Consider the following 27,916-nt stretch of genomic DNA (forward strand, 5'->3'; position numbering starts at 1 on the left):
GAAGGGTAAACCAAGGTCTCTCATCAACTTGGTGTCCTGTTCTCCTAGGGGGAAACCAAGGTCTCTTGTCTGAGGTTCCCTTAGAAAACAGTCTAAAACCAGGTTGTTTGTTCCTATTGTTTCTATATTGTTGTCATTGTACGTTAATGATTTACCCTCTGTGCTATCTAGTCAAGAGAGAGTTGTACCGAGAATAGGGAATGCTCTTTAGCAATATGCAGAAAGCCATTATATAGAGATTAACATAACAAAAAGTAAATATTAGACCTTTATGGTGATAAGGTTGCTGAAGGAAATAAAAGTTTAAATGGCGTTTAGGAAAGAAGAAGTTGGAGGTAGTAAAAAGTTATCATTATTTGCACAAAGTGTTCTCTTGCAATCAAAAGAACAAATTCAGTAAATATCTAGAAAATCACTGCACTACACCAACATGATGAGAATGTTTGGATGCAGACATTTTGTTCTAATACTTACTATAGTATTAGTTGAAAGTACTTTTGTGCTGGGCTTGTAAGAGTTTACCGTTAGGGTTGTCCGCTATTCCATAGCAAAGAAAACTCTTTATGGAACCTAGGAGAGTTGATGTTATCTTTTATAGAATTCCATTTACAATCTGACTTTGTTAAATTGGGCAAAATGTACTCAGAGTTATGTTAATGTTGCAATTGAAATGTCTGCTAAAATAGTCCTCTTGTAACATCAAGTTTTGGATCAGATGTCGATTTCTGGTTGAAAAAGGGCAAATATAAGGAAAATGTTACTTACCAGAAGACATCTGTTTGTGGCATGTAGTACTGTAGATTCACATGCTGTGCATAAGCTCGCCATCTAGTGTTAGGTTCGGAGTAGTACAACTTGTTTTTGTTTGAAGAAAGTTTTTGAGCCACAGGATCAAGTGACCTCTCGGTAATAGTGCACATGGGCATAGAGTCCTTTGTTAGATTGTTTGTCGGCAGGCGTTAGAGTGAAGTGGTGAAAAGAGTATATAGGATAGAAAAGATGTCCATGCAATGTATTGACATATGTACACACACACATATATATATATATATACACATATAAAATTAAATAGCAATCTGTTCACACTTTCAGGTAGGATGCATGTGAATCTACAGCACTACATGCCACAAACAGATGTCTACTGGTAAGTAAAATTTTCCGTTTGATGGCATGTGTAGCTGTAGATACACATGCTGTGCAGAGACTGTAAAGCAGTCCCTCCATAAAGCGGTGGCTAGTGTGTAGGGGTTGCAACTGTTTGAAAAAGTGTTTTAAGTACAGCTTGTCCAACATTTGCCTGTTGTCTGGCAAAGATGTCTACAAAATATGTTTAGTAAACATGTGTGGTGTAGACCATGTTGCTGCCTTACAAATGTCTGCCATAGGTATGTTACCTAAAAGGGCCATAGATGCACCTTTTTCCCTACTGGAATGTGCTCTAGGTGGTGCAGGTAAATGTCGCTCAGTTTTAGTATAGCAGGTTTGAATGCACTTGACTATCCATCTTGCCATAGTTGTTTTAAATATTGGTTCTCCTTTGTGTGGTAATGAGAAAGCCACAAAAAGTTGTATTGTTTTCCTAAAAGCTTTTGTCCTACCTATATAATTCATAAGAGCTCATTGAACATCTAGAGTATGTAGAGCTCATTCTGCCACTGATTGTGGTTTTGGGAAGAAAACTGGCAATTCTATTGTTTAATTGTTATGAAATTGCATAATGACTTTTGGAAGAAATTTTGGTTTTGTTCTTAATACAATCTTTTCTTTATGAACTTGAAAGAAAGGTTCTTTTAAAGTTAATGCCTGAAGCTCAGTGACATGCCTAAGAGAGGTGATAGCAATTAAGAATGCCACTTTCCATGAAAGGAATTGTAGGGGACAGGAGTGAAGTGGCTCAAATGGTGGAGCCATGAGTCTTGTGAGCACAATGTTTAAGTTCCAAGATGGAGCTGGATGAATTCTTGGTGGAATTATTATTTTTAGTCCTTCCATAAATGCTTTGATAACTGGAATTCTAAACAAGGAAATATGTTGTCTATTTTGTAGATATGCAGCCATAGCGGCTAAATGTTAATGAATAGTGGTGTATGCTAAATTTGCCTTTTGTAAATGTAATAAATATTGTACAGTGTCCCGTACTGTTGGTTGAAGAGGGTGAATGTTTTCTGTTTGAGAGTAACAAACAAAACATTTCCATTTTGCTGCATACCACTGTTTAGTGGTAGGTTTGTGTGCTTGTTTAAGAATATCCATACATGCCTTTGGTAAATGTAAATATTCAAATTCTATGACTGCAGGAGCCATATCACTAGGTTTCAGTGATTTGGATGTCTTATCTGTCCCTTAGAAGATCTGGTCTGTTGTGAAATTTTTGATGAGGAACAACTGAGAGTTCCAAAAGTGTTGTATACCATGGTTGACGTGCCCATGTAGGGGCCACTAAGATCATGCTGAGGGGAGATTGTTTTATCTTCCGTACTGGGAATGGTAAGAGTGGGAGAGGGAGAAAAGCATAAGCAAATATCCCTGACCAAGTCATACATAGAGCATTGCCCTTAGACTGAGGGTGTGGGTACCTGGAGGCAAAATGTTGGCATTTGTTGTTTTGTTCTGTTTCAAACAGATCTATTTGAGGTGTTTTGTGAAGTATTGTTAAAGGACTTGTGGGTGGAGTTCCCACTCGTGTGTTTGTTGACGCGACCTGCTTAGCAGGTCTGCTAAATGGTTGTCTGTCCCCGGGAGATAATGGCCCACTATGTGAATACGGTGACGAATCGCCCATTTCCATACTGATTGTGCTAGTTGTCACTCATTTACAAACTCTGCCCCTCTTTTATGATGTTCCTCTGGTAAGTATTGTAAAGGTTCTTCCATAGCATCCCAGTGAGCTCTGTCATATCTGGAAAGTAAGGCCTGAGCATTAGCGATGAGCCAATGATTGACTTCGAGCTGCCACTCTCTTCCCCGGAGCATCTAATATTAAGGCTGTGTCTGCCATGTTTTTGGAGACAGTACATGGCAATTCATATTGTCTGTATGTATCAACACTGTTTTGTGTTGCAATTGTGGATGGAATGCTTTCATTGCCAAGAATATCACTTGCAGTTCGAGGTAATTGATATGAAGAGATCGGTGAATGTCATCCCATATTCCCTGTACTGTTAGGTTGATGAGATGAGCTCCCCAACCATTGTTTGAGGCATCTGTTGTGAGAGTAATCTGATGCACAGTCTACAATGAACCGCCCCTTCATAAGGTTTGTGGTATTCCACCAATGTAGAGAGAGATAAGTCTGGCGGTCCAACAACATTAAATCTTCCATTTGACCCTTGTCTGAGACCACTGATGAGAGAGACACTGTTGAAGAGGACGCAAAGGAAGCCTGGCATTAGGCACTATGGCAATACAAGATGCCATCATTCCTAATAGTTTCATAATAGTTCTTACTGTGTATGTTTGGTTCTGTTTTAATGTTTGAAAAGCTTAGACTCTGTTTTGGTTGGGAAAGGCTATTTCCAATTTTGTATTGAGGATAGCTCCTAGGTATGGTTGTGTTTGCAGAGGTTGGAGATGAGATTTGATGTAGTTCATGGTGAATCCAAAAAAATGTAGGAGGTGAATTGTAGTTGGAGTATCTTTTTGACACTGTGGGAATGAATTGGCTTTGATGAGCCAATTGTCCAGATAATGGAAAACATGAATTTGTTTTCTTCTGAGATGTATTGCAAACACTGCAAGGTATTTTGTGAACATTCTGGGAGCAGTTGTGACTCCGAATGGTAATACTTTGAATTGGTAATGTTTTCCTGCTACTACAAATCTTAGGTATTTGTGGGGTTCAGGATGAATGGGAATGTGAAAATAAGCGTCCCTTGGATCTAGGGCTCTCACGAAGTCTCCTAGTTGTAATAGAGGAATAACATCCTGAAGAGTGGCCATGTGGAAATGTTCTGATAGGATATAATGGTTTAAGGGTCTGAGATCTAATATTGGTTTGAGAGACCCAACTTTTTTGGGGATTAGAAAATACAGGGAGTAAACTCATGTTCCTTGGTATTGCAATGGTACTGGTTCTCTAGCTCCTTTTAGAAGAAGGGAATGTACTACCTCTTGGAGAAGAGTTCTATGATCTTGTGAGAGTCTGTGTACACAAGGTGGTATATTTGGTGGAGTGGAAATGAGCTCCAGACAATAACTATTTTGGATAATTTGGAGTACCCATTGATCTGTGGTAATTTGAGTCCATTGGGAGTAAAAGAGTTGTAGCCTTCACCCTACAAGAGTGGTGTGTTTTAGTGATGTGTTTGGTAAATCATTGTTTAGGGACTGATGAGGAACCTCTAAATGGTTTTCCTCCTTCTTTATTGTTTCCTCTATATGATCCTCTAAAGTAACCTCTGGAGTACTGAAAGGTGGGTTTAGTTTGATTTGTGGCTTGTTCTTGGAATGATGACCTAAATCCTCTGTTAAACCCTGCACAATAAAACTTACTTCTATGTGTGCTGGCCTGTAAAACTCCCATATCTCTGGCAGTTTGATTGTCCTTATTTAATTTTTCAAGTGTGGTATCCACTTGTGAACCAACTAAGTGCTCCTTATCAAAGGGCATATTTAGAACTGCCTGTTGTACTTCTTGTTTAAAGCCTGAACATCTAAGCCATGCATGATGTCTTATGTTGACACTTGTATTAATACTACGTGCTGCTGTATCAGCAGCATCAAGTGCACATCTAATGGAATTATTGAATATTGTTTGTCCCTCATTTACAAACTCTAACCCCTCTTTTACGATGTTCCTCTGGTAGGTATTGTAAAAGTTCTTCCATAGCATCCCAGTGAGCTCCGTCATATCTGGAAAGTAAGGCCTGAGCATTAGCGACGCGCCAATGATTGGCTTCTTGAGCTGCCACTCTCTTCCCCGGAGCATCTAATATTTCAGCATCTAATATTTTACTTTCCTTGTCAGGAGGAGGTGCATCTCCTGTTGACTGGCTATTAGCTCTTCTTCGTGCAGTAGATGCCACAATAGAGTCTGGAGGAATTTGTGCTATTATATGTAGAGGATCAGTGGGTGCAGCTTTGTACTTTATCATCAACTCTAGGAGTGATAACCCTTGCTTTAATGGGCTCTTTAAATATTTCTTCTGCATGTCTGATCCTTCCTGGGAGCATTGGAAGGAATTGGCTTTACTTATGTGTTGCGCCAGTGGTGTCAAATAAGAAATCCTCTTCAATTGGATCAGCGTACATATTTACATTGTGATATGCTGTTGCTCTTGCTATAACCTGTTGGTATGATGTGGAATCCTCAGGTGGTGAGGGTCTAGTTGCTTAAAGATCCGGATCATTTGGTGTAATAGGATACAGTTCGCACTCACCCTATTGGTCCTGTTCTTGTAATGCATCCCCTATATCCTGTGACTCACTAGGTGGTGAACTAGGTGGTGTGAACCCTAAATGAGTGGGAGATGTTGGTGGAGTATGTTGTGGAGAAGTAGGTAAAGGAGAAGATATGAGTAGATGTCTTTTCTTTGGTAGTCTTCTTTGGAGGTGCAGAGGAATCAAGACTTTCTTCAAAAGTTACTCGATAGAGGTGGCGGAAGTGATGTTATAATTCGCCCTGTTCCTTGCTGAATTGGAAGTTGGTGCTGCCTAGCTTCCATAACTTCCAAAATTGGTTCTACCTGTGATGTATGGGATGTTATAGACTGTCCAGAGTCACTGAAAGTCTTTTAGTGTTTTTTCGGTCCCAAAGGTTTTTTAGGGTGGAAAATTTTGGGGCCAAAATTGTAGCTGCTTGTTGTTTCTTTTTTGGTGCCGAAGTGGTCGGTACCGAAGCACCATGTAGTTTATGTTTTGTTGGTGCCAAAATGGAGCTACTGGAGGTCGATGCCAAAGAATTTTCCTTGGCTTTTTTCGGTGCCGAGCTGGTATGTGGGGAATCCAAATAAGTCTCTTGGCTCCGACCATGGCTGGAAGGCAGTAGGGGACCGGTAACTCTTGTTTTATCCGATGGGAAGGGGGCTTTTTACTTACAGATTGTGCTGGTTGCAGTGGTTGACTCTCGATGTCTGACTGAACACCAGAGTCCGGATCTTGAGCAGAGAAGACCCCCACTTGTTCCACATCTTTGTGTGCATGCTAGTCTCCGAAGATGTCTGGTGTATTTTCTGCCTGTTGAGACGCCATTTCCATTTGACGAGCTCTTTGGTTTCTAACAGTCTTCTTCAACCAAAAAGAATGGCATGCTTCGCAGGTTTGATGGTTGTGGTCTGGTGAAAGACACAAATTACACACCAGGTGTGGGTCGGTGTGTAAAAACATCAAATGGCATCAAGGGCAAAATCAGAATGGAGTACGTTCCATCAGGGCTGCATTGTTTGATACTATGTGGAAAAGGTAGACCCAAGGAGGGCCCGAACTGGCTTTCTGACCCCAAAAGGCTCGAAAAAAATGTGATTCCGAGTGTAGAAAAAGGAACAGAGAGTTGAATATTAAGGAATACGCGTTCGAAAACAATACCAACGACGATAGAAAGAAGAAAATAATCCAGTCTTAGACTGTTTGGAGCTGAGAACTCGGAGCGAGAGGAACACACATACAAACTCGACGGCAGAGAAAAAACAATATAACAAAGGACTCAATGCCCATGCGCAGTATTACAGAGAGGAGGAGTCACTCAAACCAGTGACTCAAAAACTTTCAAACACAAGTTGTACTACTCCAAACCCAACACCAGATGGCGAGCTTATGCACAGCATGTCTATCTACAGTTACACATGCCATCGAACATCAATTTTATCCTCACATATTGTGAAAAAACCTCAACCATATTTTAACATGGAACTAAGATCATTGAATTTGTCAATTGTTCCTTTCCCCAAAGAATGAGTATTTTACCCACAAAGAAGTTAACAGGTGTGTGGCAAAAGCAATTTTTAAGAATAGGATATGTGAAAATGGAGTGGAACATCTAAATCACATAATTTTTCTAAGTCCCACACTGCGCTCTATGAGTTGTTCATATCTTAAACCTCTTTTTATAGCTTTTAAAGTGTGTTCTGTTGAAAAAGCTTGCCATCATTTACTATTACCAGCAATATGAAAGGACATGTTAAAAAGGTTACATTTTTCAAAGGCTTTTTATATGTGTATTAATATGAAATAAGTTATTTTATATGTCCGTGGACCTCTTTGGAGTTTCAAATCTTAATAATAAATTAAATTGACTTGCATGAGGGGTCACTGGCCATTGGTGCTATTTGACTAGGGTTATCAAATGCCAGCATAACACCGAGATACAACTTTTCAGTTCTGACCTTTGCCTTTAAAAATTGTTGTTTACAAGTGGTTTAACTGGATTTCTTTCATTGGTCTAAACCAGGATTAAAAGTTACAGATTGCACTGATTTGTTACATGAAACCTCAGACAGAAAAACATTGTTCATAACATGGAGCCTTTTGGTAACCCTAATCTGGCCTTGGTGCATTCCCATGACATTGTGAATTAAAGCAAGTATGTAGTGCTACAAGGGTAAACAGCTTCACCTAGTCTTTCAAAGATTCTAATAATCTTCATCATTAGCCACATCTTCTGACAGACCTAAAAGAGCAGGAACATTTGTGGAGTAAGGGACTGATCTATAATTGACCTTCAAAGTAGCTGTGCCTTGGCCCTTAGTACAATGGAGTTGCATGCTGGATTAGGACTACCAAATTGATTTGGAAACATTCAAACAATCACTTCAATTGCTATTAGGAACGATAGTGCTGTTCAGATACAACGTGCATTTTAGCTGGTGTTAACCCTTAGTTACATAAGAAAATAGGTGGTAATTGTGTTCACTCCTTGTTGGCAGTTCTAGCTGGTGGCAGATGCCTATTGAAATGTGGGCTGTGCATACTCATAAATAATTTCAGCTGTTTAGATGGTAGCCAGGTAAGTAACTGAGTTTCATCGCCATCTGCATGGCCACTAGCCAAATTCTGCATAATGTCTGCTATTTAACCAATGGTCAATTAAAAAGTAAACCGTATTTGCAAGGCTACTATTCAAATAATGCATAATGTCTGCCTATTTAGCCAGTCTTCGGGTAAACAGTGAAGTTTTTAGCGTTATTTGCAAGGTCACTAGCCAACTGGTACATCATTTCTGCTACTTAGCCAGCAGCAAAGTAAATACTTGTATATAACGTATGCTATTTTGCCACCAGCTGCATTAAGAGTTAAGTTTGTATGGCCACTGGACAACCCGTACATAATGTTTGCTATTTAGCCACTGACCATCTGAGAATTGAATTTTCTGTGCTATTTGCTCGACCAAACAGTACATAATGTCTGTTATTTAGCCACAGGTGGGGTACTGGGTAACGGGTAATGTTTCTTTACTATTCGCCTGACTGCTAGCTAAACAATACATAATATCTACTATTTAGAAAGCAGTGGGGTAAATGATGAATTTTCCTTGCTATTTATATGGCCACCAGCCGAACACTGCATAATCTAAACTATTTAGCTAGTGGCTGGGTATATAGTGACATTTCTCTACTACTTCCAAGAATGCTAACCAAATAGTTAATCTTTACTATTTAGCTAGCAGCTGGGTAAATCGCAGAGAACACTCAATATTTACCCAGCAGACAGTTAAAAAGCCACCACCTAAGCATGTAGTAACCAGAAAAATTCATAAATCCTGCATGGCATCTCAAAATGGTATCCAAACTGCCCCAAGAACTTATCTATGCACCTGCCTTGAAGCCATGCTGTTCGGTGAGTCGACAACTGTCTTCTCTTCACCAGGCTCCCCGTGAATGCAAACAAGTGACTCTGCTTCTGTGCTGGGGCTTACACCTTCCTCAGACGTCAAGTATAGGTCTTCCAAGGCTCCTCTGTTCACAACACCTACCTGGAATGAAACAACAAGTTACTGTTAGTGCCCTAAACTACATGCAGATGTCCTGCAAGAGTATAACTAAGGCTCTACGTAATTTTTTATTATGCAAGGATTTTCTCCCTTGATCTACAGTAATACTCACACTGACTGACAATTTTCTCTTAAAGGAGAATTGGTTTGAACATCAAATGTCTCACATGACTTGTGAAACTAAACGTGTTGTGGCTGGATGTGCTGCGCTAGCAACATTCACCCCATGACTTTGGAAACAGAACAGGCAACAAATTTTAGCGTGTATCGCACAAGCCTTTGATTCTTAAGTGGATACTACGCGCATGAGTTTCCAGGCAGAACACTGCCATGCATAGTCCATGTAAAAGCCATAATTCTATGTATGCAATTTCTCCAACCTATTGATATAACAAGATGACCCCTTCTTTAGGAGACTATTGTGTTGTGCCCCTGAATGACTACAGAATGTCAGACTGTGATGTAAATGAAGTCAAATGAGGATGAAGACTGAAAAAACTCAGAGTCCAGAACAAAATTCAAGATGATACTCCGGAATAATTCAAGGTTTTAGCCTCTGCAGTTACAGTGTGATGATGGTAAATAAGGCATTGAGTCAAAATAGCGGCATCTCTGGAAAGAGGATTTTGGTTAGGGATCAGAACTTTGTATGGCCAATTTGGAAATCGTGCAATGTCGTGAGGCATGTTAATGGTCTTTCGGCCTATAAGAGCAACAAGGACAAAAGCAGCCAAATCATATCATGCTACATACTTTTCTGTAATGCTTCTTTTCAAGTAAGAGTACTATTATGTGGGTAAAATTAAGTGTTCTCCACGTAATGCATAGATAACTGTTCAAATTCATTCTGCTAGTGTGATGTGCTCATTCCTGGATTACATCAGTAGCCCTAATTCTGAGAATGCCAATCATGCCTGTCAGGGACTTCAAGATGACAGAGTACAGAAGATGCATCACAAATGAAAGAAGACTGCATGGCACTCTGGAAGACTGCACTAAACGATTAGGCAACCTGGCAGAGATCTGGTGTTCAAGACAAATGTGGGTAGGAAGAGTTAAAAAAAAGGGGTATGTTTATATATATGATACAAGAAAAAAAATGTAAGACTACCTTAGTGAATTCATTATTTGTATATGATTATTCAAATTTGATTAATATTTCCTTACTTTTATTAGCAGCTGCAGACTGTTTATTCAGATAAGAATCAATACTGGCATCCTTCCACTGGCATACTCACACTGCCTTCCTTTGCATGCGGTGCAGGGTGTGAATGTGTGTAAGCAATAACTGTTCATAAAGTGATGATCTGTCCTGATCAGAACGTCTACAATTGTCACAAGACCATGATTCTCTTAACCAGATTGAAAGAATTTGGCAATTGTTCAGGTAAAACCAGTGACACTTGTCTTTGTAATCTGGAAGCAGGGTTTCAGCACTGAGGCGTGATTGAGTGAACAGAGCTGAAATCATTCAATGTTCTTGGGAAACAGCAGTGGGCAACGTTTGATAGCTGTGACTAAAACTGGGGATGTAATTCATAGGTTTTCTGGGACAGAAGCAATGATGCTAGAAGACATACTAGATCAACCAAATGCAAATACTCAGAATACTAGAACGATGCAGTGAATGACGCATTAATCACTGACTCTTCAGGGAAAGAAACAGCAAGTCTCACAGTTCTCCAACAAAATCACCTGCATCGAGAAATAATAGTATATATGGCATTTCATCCAGGTGTATTTCACAGAAGTTCCACTGCGTTGAACATTTTTCATTGAAAAGTACCCTATTGTAGTAGTATGATTTTGTGAAGTATTCAAAAGAACAAGTTACTTACCTTCGGTAACACTTTTTCAGGTGGATATAGTATCTACTTGTGGATTCCACCCCTTTTGAATACCCCCAATGTGCCAGCAGATGATGGATTTTTTTTCTCTCTAGCTCTCCACATCGACGTGGATGTCACAATGCAATGGCTCAGCACGCGACTCCGTCTGATGTCACTGGAGCCATAAGAAGTCCTTGCCAGCGTGCTGAAGTCAGTTTCACCCACTTCTTTTCGTGCCTTTGAGGTGAACACCAACATCGCAAGCACACTATGTGCGAACGCAACTCAAAGATTTATATACATTTATATATAAACATACATTCTGTATATACTATTTAATTTGCAATATATACAAACAATGTTCTTCTTGGTATATCCACACAGGCAATGGGGAGGCAGGTGGGTCAGTGAGGAATCCACAGTTAGATACTGTATCCACCAGAAAAAGCGTTACCGAAGGTAAGTAATTTATTCTTCTGATGGATACATCTCCTTGTAGATTCTTTATCTTTTGAATAAAATCCCAAAGCAGTCCCGCACTCAAAGGTGGGTGCCTGTCAGCCTATACCAAGAAGTTCTGCAAAACAGAACAGGCAAAATTACCATCCCGCCTCTCTTCTGAGTCCAAGCAGTAACGCTTTGCAGACATGTGGACGGAAGCCCAAGTCGCCGCCTTGCAATTATCAACAACAGGAACACCTCTAGCCAAGGCTGATGTAGCAGACATAGCTCTGGTCGAATGGGGAGCTCTTATACCCTCAGGAGGTTCTTTCTTTGTCAAAGCATAACATATTTTGATGCAAAGGATGACCCACCTGGACAATGTTCTTTTGTGGATGGCTTTGTCCTTCATCTTGCCTATGTAGCACATGAACAACTGATTGTCCGATCTAAATGTGCCCGTCCTGTCCATGCAGAAGCTCAACGCTCTCTTTGGATCCAGAAGATGCAGCCTTTCCTCCTCCTTAGAGGGATAGGAAGGAGGGTAAAAAGTCGGAAGTGAGATGGACTGCCCTAAATGAAAAGACGTCACTAATTGTGGCGGGAAAGCCTCCCTTGTTCTCAGGACCACCTTGTTGGCATGAAAAGTGGTAAATGGGGGTTTAACACTCAGAGCTTGGAGCTTGCTAACACGTCTAGCCGACGTGATTGCCACTAGAAAAACTGTCTTTATCTTAAGGAGCCTCAATGGGCAACTATGTAAAGGCTCAAACGGTGTACCCATTAGGTACACTAAAACCAAATATAAACACTGAGGCATGATGAACAGAGTGGGAGGATACATATTAGTCAAACCTTTAAGAAACCTTAAGATTATAAAGAACTTAAATAATGAGGGTTGGTCAGACAAACAAATAAATGCAGACAAATATCCCTTCACTGTCACAACTGCACAACCCTGTTGTGCTAAAGAAAAAGTGAATTTCAAAACACTGGATAGGTGGGCCTTTAAAGAAGCAACATGTCATTCTTTACACCATTTGACTAACTTGGCCCATCTACGGGCATAGACAGTTTAGGAGGACTGTCACCTGGCTGATAGAATAATATCCACCACATGAGCAGGAAAAGAAAAGGAATTCAGGTTGCCCCTTTCAATCTCCAGGCACATAGGAGCTGGCTCTGGAGGTGGGGGTGTAGAACCTGCCCCTGCGACAGCGAGAGGAGGTCTGCTCTGTGAGGGAGACTGAATGGAGGGCACAGTGAGAGCTGAAGGAGGTCTGCGTACTACACCCTTTTTGTCCAATCCGGGGCTATTATATGACTTGGGCCCAGTCTTTCCAAATCTTCCTCAGAATCCAAGGAATCAAGGGTATGGGAGTGTAAGGAAATGCCTCCTTGGCATGGTTACCCCCTGACTTTTTGCCTTTGCTGATGCTATGTTTTGAATTGAAAGTGTGCTGAGGCCTGCTAACCAGGCCCCAGCACCAGTGTTCTTTCCCTAACCTGTACTTTTGATTCCACAATTGGCACACCCTGGCATCCAGATAAGTCCCTTGTAAGTGGTACCCCTGGTACCAAGGGCCCTGATGCCAAGGAAGGTCTCTAAGGGCTGCAGCATGTCTTATGCCACCCTGGAGACCCCTCACTCAGCACAGACACACTGCTTGCCAGCTTGTCTGTGCTGGTGAGAACAAAACAAGTAAGTCGACATGGCACTCCCCTCAGGGTGCCATGCCAGCCTCTCACTGCCTATGCAGGTATAGATAAGTCACCCCTCTAGTAGGCCTTACAGCCCTAAGGCAGGGTGCACTATACCATAGGTGAGGGCACCAGTGCATGAGCACTGCGCCCCTAAAGTGTCTAAGCAATACCTTAGACATTGTAAGTGCAGGGTAGCCATAAGAGTATATGGTCTGGGAGTCTGTTTTACACGAACTCCACAGCACCATAATGGCTACACTGAAAACTGGGAAGTTTGGTATCAAACTTCTCAGCACAATAAATGCACACTGATGCCAGTGTACATTTTATTGTAAAATACACCACAGAGGGCACCTTAGAGGTGCCCCCTGAAACTTAACCGACTATCTGTGTAGGCTGACTGGTTCCAGCAGCCTGCCACACTAGAGACATGTTGCTGGCCCCATGGGGAGAGTGCCTTTGTCACTCTGAGGCAAGTAACAAAGCCTGCACTGGGTGGAGATGCTAACACCTCCCCCAGGCAGGAGCTGTAACACCTGGCGGTGAGCCTCAAAGGCTCACCCCTTTGTCACAGCACCGCAGGACACTCCAGCTTAGTGGAGTTGCCCGCCCCCTCCGGCCACGGCCCCCACTTTTGGCGGCAAGGCTGGAGGAAACAAAGAAAACAGCAAGGAGGAGTCACTGGCCAGTCAGGACAGCCCCTAAGGTGTCCTGAGCTGAAGTGACACTAACTTTTAGAAATCCTCCATCTTCCAGATGGAGGATTCCCCCTTGGGAGGAGGCACAAAGAGGGTGTACTCACCTTCAGGGCTGGTAGCCATTGGCTACTAACCCCCAGACCTAAACACGCCCTTAAATTTAGTATTTAAGGGCTTCCCTGAACCTAAGAATTTAGATTCCTGCAACTTACCGAAGAAGAAGACTGCTGAGCTGAAAACCCCTGCAGAAGAAGAAAGAAGACACCAACTGCTTTGGCCCCAGTCCTACCGGCCTGTCTCCTGCCTTCTAAAGAAACCTGCTCCAGCGACGCTTTCTCCAGGACCAGCGACCTCTGAATCCTCAGAGGACTGCCCTGCTTCCAAGAGACCAAGAAACTCCCGAGAACAGCGGCCCTGTTCAACAAAGACTCCAACTTTGTTTCAGAGGAGCAGATTTAAAGACCCCTGCAATCCCCGCAAGAAGCATGAGACTTGCAACACTGCACCCGGCGACCCCGACTCGACTGGTGAAGAACAACCAACTCAGGGAGGACCCTCCGGTGACTCTACAACTGTGAGTAACCAAAGTTGTCCCCCCTGAGCCCCCACAGCGACGCCTGCAGAGGGAATCCCCAGGCTCCCCCTGACCGCGACTGCCTGAACTCCATTTCCCGACGGCTGGAAAAGACCCTGCACCCGCAGCCCCCAGCCCCTAAAGAAACGGAACTTCTGTGCAGGAGTGACCCCCAGGAGGCCCTCTCCCTTGCCCAGGTGGTGGCTACCCCGAGGAGCCCCCCCCTTGCCTGCATCGCTGAAGAGACCCCTTGGTCTCCCATTGAAAACTAAAGGAAACCCGACGCTTGTTTGCACACTGCACCCGGCCGCCCCCGCGCTGCTGAGGGTGTACTTTCTGTGTGGACTTGTGTCCCCCCCGGTGCCCTACAAAACCCCCCTGGTCTGCCCTCCGAAGACGCGGGTACTTACCTGCTGGCAGACTGGAACCGGGGCACCCCCTTCTCTCCATTATAGCCTATGTGTTTTGGGCACCTCTTTGACCTTTGCACCTGACCGGCCCTGAGCTGCTGGTGTGATAACTTTGGGGTTGCTCTGAACCCCCAACGGTGGGCTACCTTGGACCAAAAACTGAAACCTGTAAGTGACTTACTTACCTGTTAAAACTAACATTACTTTACCTCCCCCAGGAACTGTGAAAATTGCACTGTGTCCACTTTTAAAATAGCTATTTGTGAATAACTTGAAAAGTATACATGCAATTGAAATGATTCAAAGTTCCTAAAGTACTTACCTGCAATACCTTTCAAATGAGATATTGCATGTAGAATTTGAACCTGTGGTTCTTAAAATAAACTAAGAAAAGATATTTTTCTATAACAAAACCTATTGGCTGGATTTGTCTCTGAGTGTGTGTTCCTCATTTATTGCCTGTGTGTATGTACAACAAATGCTTAACACTACTCCTTGGATAAGCCTACTGCTCGACCACACTACCACAAAATAGAGCATTAGTATTATCTCTTTTTGCCACTATCTTACCTCTAAGGGGAACCCTTGGACTCTGTGCATACTATTCCTTACTTTGAAATAGTGCATACAGAGCCAACTTCCTACATTGGTGGATCAGCAGTGGGGTACAAGACTTTGCATTTGCTGGACTACTCAGCCAATACCTGATCACACGACAAACTCCAAAAATTGTCATTAGAAATTGATTTTTGCAATTTGAAATTTTTCTAAATTCTTTAAAGTCCTGCTAGGGCCTTGTGTTAGTCCCTGTTAGCATTTCTTTTAGAGTTTAAAAGTTTGTTAAAAGTTTGAATTCGATTCTAGAACTAGTTTTAGTTTCTTAAAAAGTATTCCAACTTTTAGAAGCATAATGTCTAATACAGATGTGAATGTGGTGGAACTCGACTCCACACCTTACCTCCATCTACAGATGAGAGAGCTAAGGTCACTCTGTAAAATCAAGAAAATAACAATGGGCTCTAGACCTACCAAACAACAGCTCCAGGAGCTGTTGGCAGAGTATGAAAGAGCCAACCCCTCTGTGGATGGCAACACAGAGGATGAGGATAGTGACTTGGAAGAAGATTCCCCCCTACCAGTCCTATTTAGGGAGGACAGGGCCTCTCAAGCCCTGACTCCACAAATACTAGTCAGAGATGCTAGTCCCCTCACAGGAGGGACCAACTTCTCTGAAATCACTGAGGATAACTCCAGTGAAGAGGACATCCAGTTAGCCAGGATGGCCAAAAGATTGGCTTTGGAAAGACAAATCCTAGCCATAGAAAGGGAAAGACAAGAGATGGGCCTAGGACCCATCAATGGTGGCAGCAACATAAATAGGGTCAGAGATTCTCCTGACATGTTGAAAATCCCTAAAGGGATTGTAACTAAATATGAAGATGGTGATGACATCACCAAATGGTTCACAGCTTTTGAGAGGGCTTGTGTAACCAGAAAAGTGAACAAATCTCACTGGGGTGCTCTCCTTTGGGAAATGTTCACAGGAAAGTGTAGGGATAGACTCCTCACACTCTCTGGAAAAGATGCAGAATCTTATGACCTCATGAAGGGAACCCTGATTGAGGGCTTTGGATTCTCCACTGAGGAGTATAGAATTAGATTCAGGGGGGCTCAAAAATCCTCGAGCCAGACCAGGGTTGACTTTGTAGACTACTCAGTAAAAACACTAGATGGTTGGATTCAAGGCAGTGGTGTAAGTAATTATGATGGGCTGTACAATTTATTTGTGAAAGAACACCTATTAAGTAATTGTTTCAATGATAAACTGCATCAGCATCTGGTAGACCTAGGACCAATTTCTCCCCAAGAATTGGGAAAGAAGGCGGACCATTGGGTCAAGACTAGGGTGTCCAAAACTTCCACAGGGGGTGACCAAAAGAAAGGGGTCACAAAACCTCCCCAGGGGAAAGGTGGTGAGACAGCCAAAAACAAAAATAGTAAAGAGTCTTCTACAGGCCCCCAAAAACCTGCACAGGAGGGTGGGCCCAGAGCCTCTTCACAAAACAATTCTGGGTACAAGGGTAAAAACTTTGATCCCAAAAAGGCCTGGTGTCGTAGCTGTAGTCAGTCTGGACACCAAACTGGAGACAAGGCCTGTCCCAAGAAAGATACCACTTCAAACTCCCATCCAGCTAAAACTGGAATGGCCAGTCTCCAAGTGGGATCAACAGTGTGCCCAGAGCAAATCAGGTGTCACACTGAAGCTACATTAGTCTCTGAGGGTGGGGTGGATTTAGCCACACTGGCTGCCTGGCCCCCTAACATGCAAAAATACAGGCAGCAGCTCTTAATTAATGGGACAAGTGTAGAGGGCCTGAGGGATACAGGTGCCAGTGTCACTATGGTGACAGAGAAACTGGTTTCCCCTGGCCAATACCTGGCTGGACAAACTTATCCAGTCACCAACGCTGACAATCAGACTAAAGTACATCCCATGGCTATGGTAACTTTAGAGTGGGGAGGGGTCAATGGCCTGAAACAGGTGGTGGTCTCCTCAAATATCCCAGTAGACTGTTTGCTTGGAAATGACCTGGAGTCTTCAGCATGGGTTGAGGTAGAAATGAAAACCCATGCAGCCATGCTGGGTATCCCTGAACTGGTGTGTGTCAAGACAAGGGCACAGTGCAAGGCTCAGGGTGAAAAAGTAGAGCTGGAGTCTGGAAGAAAGGCCCAGCCTACCAAGAGGAAAGGAAAGTCAGCTGGGAAACCAGCTGCCACACAGCAAGAAAAAGAGAACCTCTCTTCTCAGGAAGAAGTTCTGCCCTCTGAGGGAACTGAGCCTATGGAGCTGGAACCTTATCAGGTTGAGCTCTTAGGCCCAGGGGGACCCTCAAGGGAAGAGTTGTGTAAGGGACAAGAAACCTGTCCCTCTCTTGAAGGCCTTAGGCAGCAAGCTGCTGAAGAGTCCAATGGCAAGAAAAATGGAACACATAGGGTCTATTGGGAAGATGGACTCCTGTACACTGAGGCAAGAGATCCCAAACCTGGTGCCACTAGGAGAGTGGTAGTGCCTCAGGGTTTCAGAGAGTTTATTCTGACCTTAGCCCATGATATTCCCCTTGCTGGGCATTTGGGACAAACCAAGACGTGGGAGAGGTTAGTCAACCACTTCTACTGGCCCAATATGTCCCAGAAGGTTAAGGAGTTTTGCCTCTCCTGCCCCACCTGTCAAGCCAGTGGTAAGACAGGTGGGCATCCAAAGGCCCCCCTTATTCCACTTCCAGTGGTGGGGGTCCCCTTTGAAAGAGTGGGTGTGGACATAGTTGGTCCACTAGAACCTCCCACAGCCTCAGGAAATATGTACATCCTAGTAGTAGTGGATCATGCTACTAGGTATCCTGAAGCTATTCCCCTTAGGTCGACTACTGCCCCTGCAGTAGCCAAGGCCCTCATTGGTATCTTTACCAGAGTGGGTTTCCCTAAGGAGGTGGTGTCTGACAGAGGTACCAACTTCATGTCAGCATACCTAAAACACATGTGGAATGAGTGTGGGGTGACTTATAAATTCACTACACCATATCATCCACAAACTAATGGCCTTGTTGAGAGATTCAACAAGACATTAAAGGGCATGATCATGGGGCTCCCAGAAAAACTCAAAAGGAGATGGGATGTCCTCCTGCCATGTCTGCTTTTCGCTTACAGAGAGGTGCCTCAGAAGGGAGTAGGATTCTCACCCTTTGAACTTCTGTTTGGCCACCCTGTAAGGGGACCACTTGCTCTTGTTAAAGAAGGCTGGGAGAGACCTCTTCATGAGCCTAAACAAGACATAGTGGACTATGTACTTGGCCTTCGCTCAAGGATGGCAGAGTACATGGAAAAGGCAAGTAAAAACCTTGAGGCCAGCCAACAACTCCAGAAGTTGTGGTATGACCAAAAGGCTGCACTGGTTGAATTTCAACCAGGGCTGAAAGTCTGGGTTCTGGAGACTGTGGCTCCCAGGGCACTTCAGGACAAATGGAGTGGCCCTTACCCAGTACTAGAGAGGAAGAGTCAGGTCACCTACCTGGTGGACCTGGGCACAAGCAGGAGCCCCAAGAGGGTGATCCATGTGAACCGCCTTAAGCTCTTCCATGACAGGGCTGATGTAAATCTGTTGATGGTGACAGATGAGGACCAAGAAGCTGAGAGTGAACCTCTCCCTGATCTCCTCTCATCAGACCCTAAAGATGGCTCAGTGAATGGAGTGATCTACTCAGACACCCTCTCTAGCCAACAGCAGTCTGACTGTAGGAAGGTCCTGCAGCAGTTTGCTGAACTCTTTTCCCTAACCCCTGGTCAGACACACCTGTGTACCCATGATGTGGACACAGGAGACAGCATGCCTGTCAAAAACAAAATATTTAGACAGTCTGACCAAGTTAAGGAAAGCATCAAGGTGGAAGTCCACAAGATGCTGGAATTGGGAGTAATTGAGTACTCTGACAGCCCCTGGGCTAGCCCAGTGGTCTTAGTCCCAAACCTCACACCAAAGAAGGAAAGAGAGAGATGAGGTTTTGTGTGGACTACAGAGGTCACAACTCTGTCACCAAGACAGATGCTCATCCCATTCCTAGAGCTGATGAGCTAATAGACAAATTAGGGGCTGCCAAATTCTTAAGTACCTTTGACATAACAGCAGGGTACTGGCAAATCAAAATGGCCCCTGGAGCAAAAGAAAAGACAGCATTCTCCACACCTGATGGGCATTATCAGTTCACTGTTATGCCCTTTGGTTTAAAGAATGCCCCTGCCACCTTCCAAAGGTTGGTGAATCAAGTCCTTGCTGGGTTGGAATCCTTTAGTGCAGCTTATCTTGATGATATTGCTGTCTTCAGCTCCACCTGGCAGGATCACCTGGTCCACCTGAAGAAGGTTTTGAAGGCTCTGCAATCTGCAGGCCTCTCTATCAAGGCATCCAAATGCCAGATAGGGCAGGGAACTGTGGTTTACTTGGGACACCTTGTAGGTGGAGGCCAAGTTCAGCCGCTCCAGCCTAAGATCCAGACTATTCTGGACTGGGCAGCTCCAAAAACCCAGAGTCAAGTCAGGGCATTCCTTGGCTTGACTGGGTACTATAGGAGGTTTGTGAAGGAATATGGATCCATTGTGACAGCCCTCACAGAACTCACCTCCAAAGAAATGCCCAAGAAAGTAAACTGGACTGTAGAATGCCAACAGGCCTTTGACACCCTGAAGCAAGCTATGTGCACAGCACCAGTTCTAAAAGCTCCAGATTACTCCAAGCAATTCATTGTGCAAACAGATGCCTCTGAACATGGGATAGGGGCAGTTTTGTCCCAAACAAATGATGATGGCCTTGACCAGCCTGTTGCTTTCATTAGCAGGAGGTTACTCCCCAGGGAGCAGCGTTGGAGTGCCATTGAGAGGGAGGCCTTTGCTGTGGTTTGGTCCCTGAAGAAGTTGAGACCATACCTCTTTGGTACTCACTTCCTAGTTCAGACTGACCACAGACCTCTCAGATGGCTGATGCAAATGAAAGGTGAAAATCCAAAACTGTTGAGGTGGTCCATCTCCCTACAGGGAATGGACTTTATAGTGGAACACAGACCTGGGACTGCCCATGCCAATGCAGATGGCCTTTCCAGGTTCTTCCACTTAGAAAATGAAGACTCTCTTGGGAAAGGTTAGTCTCATCCTCTTTCATTTGGGGGGGAGGGGGGTTGTGTAAGGAAATGCCTCCTTGGCATGGTTACCCCCTGACGTTTTGCCTTTGCTGATGCTATGTTTTGAATTGAAAGTGTGCTGAGGCCTGCTAACCAGGCCCCAGCACCAGTGTTCTTTCCCTAACCTGTACTTTTGATTCCACAATTGCCACACCCTGGCATCCAGATAAGTCCCTTGTAAGTGGTACCCCTGGTACCAAGGGCCCTGATGCCAAGGAAGGTCTCTAAGGGCTGCAGCATGTCTTATGCCACCCTGGAGACCCCTCACTCAGCACAGACACACTGCTTGCCAGCTTGTCTGTGCTGGTGAGAACAAAACAAGTAAGTCGACATGGCACTCCCCTCAGGGTGCCATGCCAGCCTCTCACTGCCTATGCAGGTATAGATAAGTCACCCCTCTAGTAGGCCTTACAGCCCTAAGGCAGGGTGCACTATACCATAGGTGAGGGCACCAGTGCATGAGCACTGTGCCCCTACAGTGTCTAAGCAATACCTTAGACATTGTAAGTGCAGGGTAGCCATAAGAGTATATGGTCTGGGAGTCTGTTTTACACGAACTCCACAGCACCATAATGGCTACACTGAAAACTGGGAAGTTTGGTATCAAACTTCTCAGCACAATAAATGCACACTGATGCCAGTGTACATTTTATTGTAAAATACACCACAGAGGGCACCTTAGAGGTGCCCCCTGAAACTTAACCGACTATCTGTGTAGGCTGACTGGTTCCAGCAGCCTGCCACACTAGAGACATGTTGCTGGCCCCATGGGGAGAGTGCCTTTGTCACTCTGAGGCCAGTAACAAAGCCTGCACTGGGTGGAGATGCTAACACCTCCCCCAGGCAGGAGCTGTAACACCTGGCGGTGAGCCTCAAAGGCTCACCCCTTTGTCACAGCACCGTAGGACACTCCAGCTTAGTGGAGTTGCCCGCCCCCTCCGGCCACGGCCCCCACTTTTGGCGGCAAGGCTGGAGGAAACAAAGAAAACAGCAAGGAGGAGTCACTGGCCAGTCAGGACAGCCCCTAAGGTGTCCTGAGCTGAAGTGACTCTAACTTTTAGAAATCCTCCATCTTGCAGATGGAGGATTCCCCCAATAGGATTAGGGATGTGACCCCCTTCCCTTGGGAGGAGGCACAAAGAGGGTGTACTCACCCTCAGGGCTAGTAGCCATTGGCTACTAACCCCCCAGACCTAAACACGCCCTTAAATTTAGTATTTAAGGGCTTCCCTGAACCTAAGAATTTAGATTCCTGCAACTTACCGAAGAAGAAGACTGCTGAGCTGAAAACCCCTGCAGAAGAAGAAAGAAGACACCAACTGCTTTGGCCCCAGTCCTACCGGCCTGTCTCCTGCCTTCTAAAGAAACCTGCTCCAGCGACGCTTTCTCCAGGACCAGCGACCTCTGAATCCTCAGAGGACTGCCCTGCTTCCAAGAGACCAAGAAACTCCTGAGAACAGCGGCCCTGTTCAACAAAGACTGCAACTTTGTTTCAGAGGAGCAGATTTAAAGACCCCTGCAATCCCCGCAAGAAGCGTGAGACTTGCAACACTGCACCCGGCGACCCCGACTCGACTGGTGAAGAACAACCAACTCAGGGAGGACCCTCTGGCGACTCTACGACTGTGAGTAACCAAAGTTGTCCCCCCTGAGCCCCCACAGCGACGCCTGCAGAGGGAATCCCCAGGCTCCCCCTGACCGCGACTGCCTGAACTCCATTTCCCGACGGCTGGAAAAGACCCTGCACCCGCAGCCCCCAGCCCCTAAAGAAACGGAACTTCTGTGCAGGAGTGACCCCCAGGAGGCCCTCTCCCTTGCCCAGGTGGTGGCTACCCCGAGGAGCCCCCCCCTTGCCTGCCTGCATCGCTGAAGAGACCCCTTGGTCTCCCATTGAAAGCTAAAGGAAACCCGACGCTTGTTTGCACACTGCACCCGGCCGCCCCCGCGCTGCTGAGGGTGTACTTTCTGTGTGGACTTGTGTCCCCCCCCGTTGCCCTACAAAACCCCCCTGGTCTGCCCTCCGAAGACGCGGGTACTTACCTGCTGGCAGACTGGAACCGGGGCACCCCCTTCTCTCCATTATAGCCTATGTGTTTTGGGCACCTCTTTGACCTTTGCACCTGACCGGCCCTGAGCTGCTGGTGTGATAACTTTGGGGTAGCTATGAACCCCCAACGGTGGGCTACCTTGGACCAAAAACTGAAACCTGTAAGTGACTTACTTACCTGTTAAAACTAACATTACTTTACCTCCCCCAGGAACTGTGAAAATTGCACTGTGTCCACTTTTAAAACAGCTTATTGTGTTTTATGTGACAAGTATACATGCTAATGAAATGATTCAAAGTTCCTAAAGTACTTACCTGCAATACCTTTCAAATGAGATATTACATGTAGAATTTGAACCTGTGGTTCTTAATATAAACTAAGAAAATATATTTTTCTATAACAAAACCTATTGGCTGGATTTGTCTCTGAGTGTGTGTTCCTCATTTATTGCCTGTGTGTATGTACAACAAATGCTTAACACTACTCCTTGGATAAGCCTACTGCTCGACCACACTACCACAAAATAGAGCATTAGTATTATCTCTTTTTGCCACTATCTTACCTCTAAGGGGAACCCTTGGACTCTGTGCATACTATTCCTTACTTTGAAATAGTGCATACAGAGCCAACTTCCTACAGGGAGGAAATGCTTAAAGCAACTGGTTGCACCAGTCCAACTGAAACGTGAACCCCCAGCACTTCCTGCAGTGGATACTGGAGGCTGCAGAACAATGGGCAGTGCATGTTCTCGTGAGTGGCAAACAGGTCTATCTGATGCGTCCACCAAAACTGGAAGACGTGAAGAACCATCTCTGGCTTGAGTAGTCACTTGTGGTTGTCTGAAAAGTGCCAGCTGAGACTGTCTGCGCGTACATTGAGAGCTCTGTCCAAATGGTTTGCTACTATGCAAATCTGAGATATAGAGCTTCTCTGCAGAGAAGATACAACCCTACTCATCCCTGTTTGTTGATGTACCACATCACAGAAGTGTTGTCTGTAAAAACTTGTACTGACTGACCGCAAACAGAAGGGCGGAAGGCCTTGAGAGCCAGATGTATCACCAGTAATTCCAACAGATTGATGTGAAACATCTGTTCTTCCGGAAACCAAAGACCCTTGATCTCCGGATCCCCAGATGTGTTCCCCACCCTAGAGTGGAAGCAATTCGTTATTACTGTGGTCAATGGCGGTATGAGGGAAAAGGGTCTCCCTTGTGTCAGATTGTAGTCCTAAGCTCACCACTGAAGATCCGCCGCAGTGCTTCTGGAAATCTTTTTTGTCTCCTTGAGATCTCCGTTGTGTTGAAACCACTGCTTTCAGAGACACCACTGGAGGGCCCTCATGTGCCAACGTGCATAAGAGATTAACAGAATGCAGGAAACAAAAAGACCAAGCAAAAGCAATACCTTCAGGACCTGAACGAGTGTCCCATTCTGAAACATCAGAATCATAGCCTGAATTTCTTGAATCCTCTGAGGAGCGTAGGCACAATTCACTGTGGTGTCCAGTACTGCCCTGATGAACAGGGTGCGCTGAGAGGGCTCCAGGTGAGATTTGAGTACGCTGATGGAAAAACCCAGATTGAACAACGGCTGAGTTGTCAAATGCAAGCTGGAGACTTGGCTTTGAGCAACCAATCGTCCAGGTAAGAGAATACTGGAATTCTCCACCGCCTGAGATGTGCAGCAACCACTGCCATCATCTTTGTGAAGACTCGAGATGTAGAAGTAAGACCAAACGGAAGGACAGTAAACTGGTAATTTTGCGACCCTACAGTGAACCGGAGATACTTCCTGTGCAACTGCAGAATGGGAATTTGAACATACGCATCCTGCAAGTCTATGGAAACCATCCAGTCTTTTTTGTCCAGCAAAAGAAGTACTTGTGCTAGGGTCAGCATTTTTAATTTTTCCTGTTTGAAGAACCAATTCAAAATTATCAGGTCTAGGATCGGCCGTAAAAGACCATGCTTTTTGGGGATCAGGAAATATCTTGAATAACATCCCTGCTCCAGAACCAACTCTCCTGTGCCCTTTACAAGCAGACTTTGCACCTCCTGCTGTAGTAGCAGTAGGTTTTCTTTCAAACAAAAACTTTGCTGGGGAGGAAAGGGAGGGAGAAACTCTCGGAAGGGAATGGAATATCCATTTTCCACAATGTCTAACACCCAACTGTCCGTTGTTATGGACTTCCATTCTTTTAGGAAATTAATCAACCTCCCTCCCACAGGTAAAGCATGCTTGCTTAAGATGGGGGAACTAGGGCTGCTTTCCTGAAAGATTAGCGGAGGAGGTAGAAGAGGAGGAGGAGGAAGAAGGCTGGTGGACTGTACCTTGTTGCTTAACTCTACCAAGACCTCTATAAGATCTGTAGAAGGGGCTGGCTGGCTGTTGTTGCTGGAAATGCTCCCTCCCTCGAAAGGAGGAGCCCCTGCCAAACCCCCTGAACCTACATAGCGGTCTGTAGGTCATAAAGGGGGACTCAAGACTAACGATTTTGCCGTTGCCTTAGATTCCTTGAATTGTTCTAAGGCCGAGTGTGTCTTGGCCCCAAACAGTCTGGATCCATCAAAAGGCAAATTCATGAGTGTGGATTGTACATCCGGGGAGAACCCTGAGCCCCTCAACCATGCGTGCCATCTATTGGCGATTAAAGTTCCCATGACCCTAGGCACTGAATCCGCTGTATCCAGGCCTGATTGAATGACATGTTTTGACTGTCATTTAAAAGGTCTGCAAAATGGCACTGAACATCCTGCGGAAGCTTGGGAATGACATCTCTGGCCGAATCCATTAAAGCATGCATACATCTTCCCAGAAGACAAGTAGCATTCACAGATTTCAACACCATGCTACCAGAAGAAAATATCTACTTCCATCTGTTTTGATTCTCTGCCCACTGGAGTCGTTGGAAAGGAACCAGGGGCAAATTTAGGAGAACAAGAAGCTTGGCCCACCAAGCTTTCCGGGGTTGGATGCTGACTCAAAAACCCAGGATCCCCTGGCACCATCCTGTACCTCCTAGCAATCGACCTTGACACTGCTGGAGTTGCTACTGGCTTTTGCTACACATCCAACACATGTTCCGTCAGAGTCTCACTGAATTGCAACAAAGACTCTGATGCAGACGAAGAAGAATGAAGAACCTCTGTCTCTATATCAGACTTTAAGTCAGTTGTGGGAAGAGGCAAGTTGAACAGCTCTGCTGCCTTTCTTATTACCCCTGGTAAGATGTAACCTCCAACATGGGAATGCCCCCTGTGGAAGTGTCCAGACTACTTGCCACATCAATGCCTTCGAATTCCTGAGTTGGTATTGGAATCTCACCCTCTTGTAATTCAGGGTCTTGGTGCTCCTCTAAATATTGTTGCTCATCCAGGAGCCTCAAGGCTTCCCTTCGTGATCTCAACCTTGACTCCCAGCAATGGTATTGGAAGGGAATATGCTGGCGTCGAAGATGTCGGTTGCAGCGCGGGTGAAGCAGGTGTCGGGGCTGGTAACCTAGATCCTGAAACCAGTTGAGCACAAGTAGAGTGATGCGACGTCAGACGTGATCTCTCCAACGTTGGTACTGGTGCCAATAAGTCCTGCTGAACATCAGTCGGCAAAGGTGTCCTCTTCCTCGACACGTTAAAGACCCGGGATACTGAGCCTTTGACATAAAAGGCAGATACTGAGCCTACCTATATGGCACCAGGAAACCTTCCAGGGAGATAGACACAGGACCTGTCGGGCAAGCCGGCGCACCAGATGGGGTCATTGCCCTGTTGAAAATGTTATACATATCATTTTAAAAGTCTGTCGCTTGGGGCTGGAAAAGGAGGATATTCTTGCTTCTGCTGAGGAGGTTGAACGGGACCCACTGCCTGTGCTTCAGTCTCCTGAACAGGAGGTGTAACAGGAGAGAACTACAGTATTGGAGTCGCAGGGGACTCTGGGATCTCTACCAAAGATGGCGCCAGGAAAATTTCAGGTGACTTTGCAGGAGGAGGAGACAGAGGCTGAGGACTCACTTCCCAATTTGATTGGTGCTGGGACTTCGGAGCAGGAGACAGAGGCCGAGGACTAGTTTCTTGAGATGACTGACTCCATGAACTATGATGTTGTCTCTTCTTGTGTGACCTCAAGGATCAATGAGACAACGACTCCTCGAGGATGGGATCTATGACAGCCTTGCCGGTCCCTTTTAGCTTTAGCCAAGAACAATTTTGCCTCTCTGTCCTTCAGAGCCTTGGGATTCATGCTCTGACACTAACTGCAGCCCCCGACGTTGTGATCCAAACTACGGCACCAAAGAAACTTCCTGCAGGTTCGTAACTGACAGCTGGCCTTCGCACTCCAGACAAGATTTGAAGCCCAACTTCTTAGGCAGAGACATTGTCACCTAATGAGACACAGAAACCAAATCCCCTTAAAACAGTGTAACCACACAGAGGTTGGAAACAAGGACATGCGTCGAAGCGCAGAAAAAGGTAACTGACATCAGCACCCAGCAAGGACTTCTTATGGCTCTGATGAGGTTAGACGGTGTCGTGAGTGGAACCATTCCATAGCGATGTCCTTGTCGACATGGAGAGCTAGAGAGAAATAATTTCCGTTGAATGCTGGCGCATTGGGAGTATTCAAAAGATGAAAAATCCACAGGTAGATGTGTCCATCTGAAACGTTGTTTTTAAAATAGCTTGAAAACTAACACTAGCTTTAACCAAATCCTTACTCTAACATTTGACAACAGGCCAAATCCCAACTGTTGCATAGCCCAAGCCATTCTTTTGGCGCTAACCCTTAGCAGGACTCTAAAATAATCAAATCCTTTGGCACTTAGCCTATTGTTTTCTCTGTTACCTGACACTAACCTAATTCTAACCCTCTCCTTGAATCCAAAACTTACCCTGACTCTGCACTTTGATAACCCTTACCTTATTGTAATACCCTTTAAATTAATTCCTGTGATTTTTCTGGCATATTGTTTTACAACTGAATTTCTTCATTTAAATGCATTTTCTATGGAAAGATGGGATGAAATAACAGGATATTGTGCAATTCCATTGTCCAATGATGTTGGTCTAGCAATCAATTCAAGTTAATTCTGCCTTGAGTTTGAGACTGTGGTTCAATCAAGTGGCTTGTGGCAAGATCAGGACAGTACAACATGATGTTCTCGTACTCTGGTATGCTAGGAGTGGACTCTCCTTTAGGCGTAGAAGAATTCAAAATAGAAGAAAACTGAGAATGGGAGCCTTACGACTGGGTGAATCTCACTGTGGGCAGGACTTAGAGCTCAGGAGATACTAAGTTGGTGCCTGACAAGATCTCTCAGTTGTTTTCAGCTGACTTCACTCTCAATAGTTTGTTACTTGGCTGTTGCCTATCCTTGCATTTGTTTTGTATTCCCTTTTGTTTTTCACCTCCTGAATCTATATCGTATGTTTGCCTTTTGTCCCACTTAACTTATGGTTCCTCTGTGTGTCAAGCTACTCAACTACTTCTGAGCCTACGAAGTGGTCCAGGTGCTACCACTGTGCCCTAAGAAGCTTACGTCTCCATCACGGCACTTTGCAAGT

The 27,916-nt window shown here is 44.8% G+C and overlaps 1 protein-coding gene across 4 annotated transcripts in view; it reads right to left on the reverse strand.

The window, feature by feature from the left end:
- PIEZO1 (piezo type mechanosensitive ion channel component 1 (Er blood group)) overlaps positions 1–27,916 on the reverse strand; it is a 742,509-nt gene that overhangs the window by 99,477 nt on the left and 615,116 nt on the right. For all 4 annotated transcript variants that reach the window (XM_069215849.1, XM_069215848.1, XM_069215845.1 and 1 more), the window contains one exon: positions 8,751–8,905. In XM_069215849.1, coding sequence (XP_069071950.1) covers positions 8,751–8,905 — 155 coding nt within the window. The remainder of the gene's footprint in view (positions 1–8,750; positions 8,906–27,916) is intronic.

This window comes from Pleurodeles waltl, chromosome 12 (assembly GCF_031143425.1).
Source record: "Pleurodeles waltl isolate 20211129_DDA chromosome 12, aPleWal1.hap1.20221129, whole genome shotgun sequence".
In the NCBI taxonomy this organism is placed as follows: Eukaryota; Metazoa; Chordata; class Amphibia; order Caudata; family Salamandridae; genus Pleurodeles; species Pleurodeles waltl.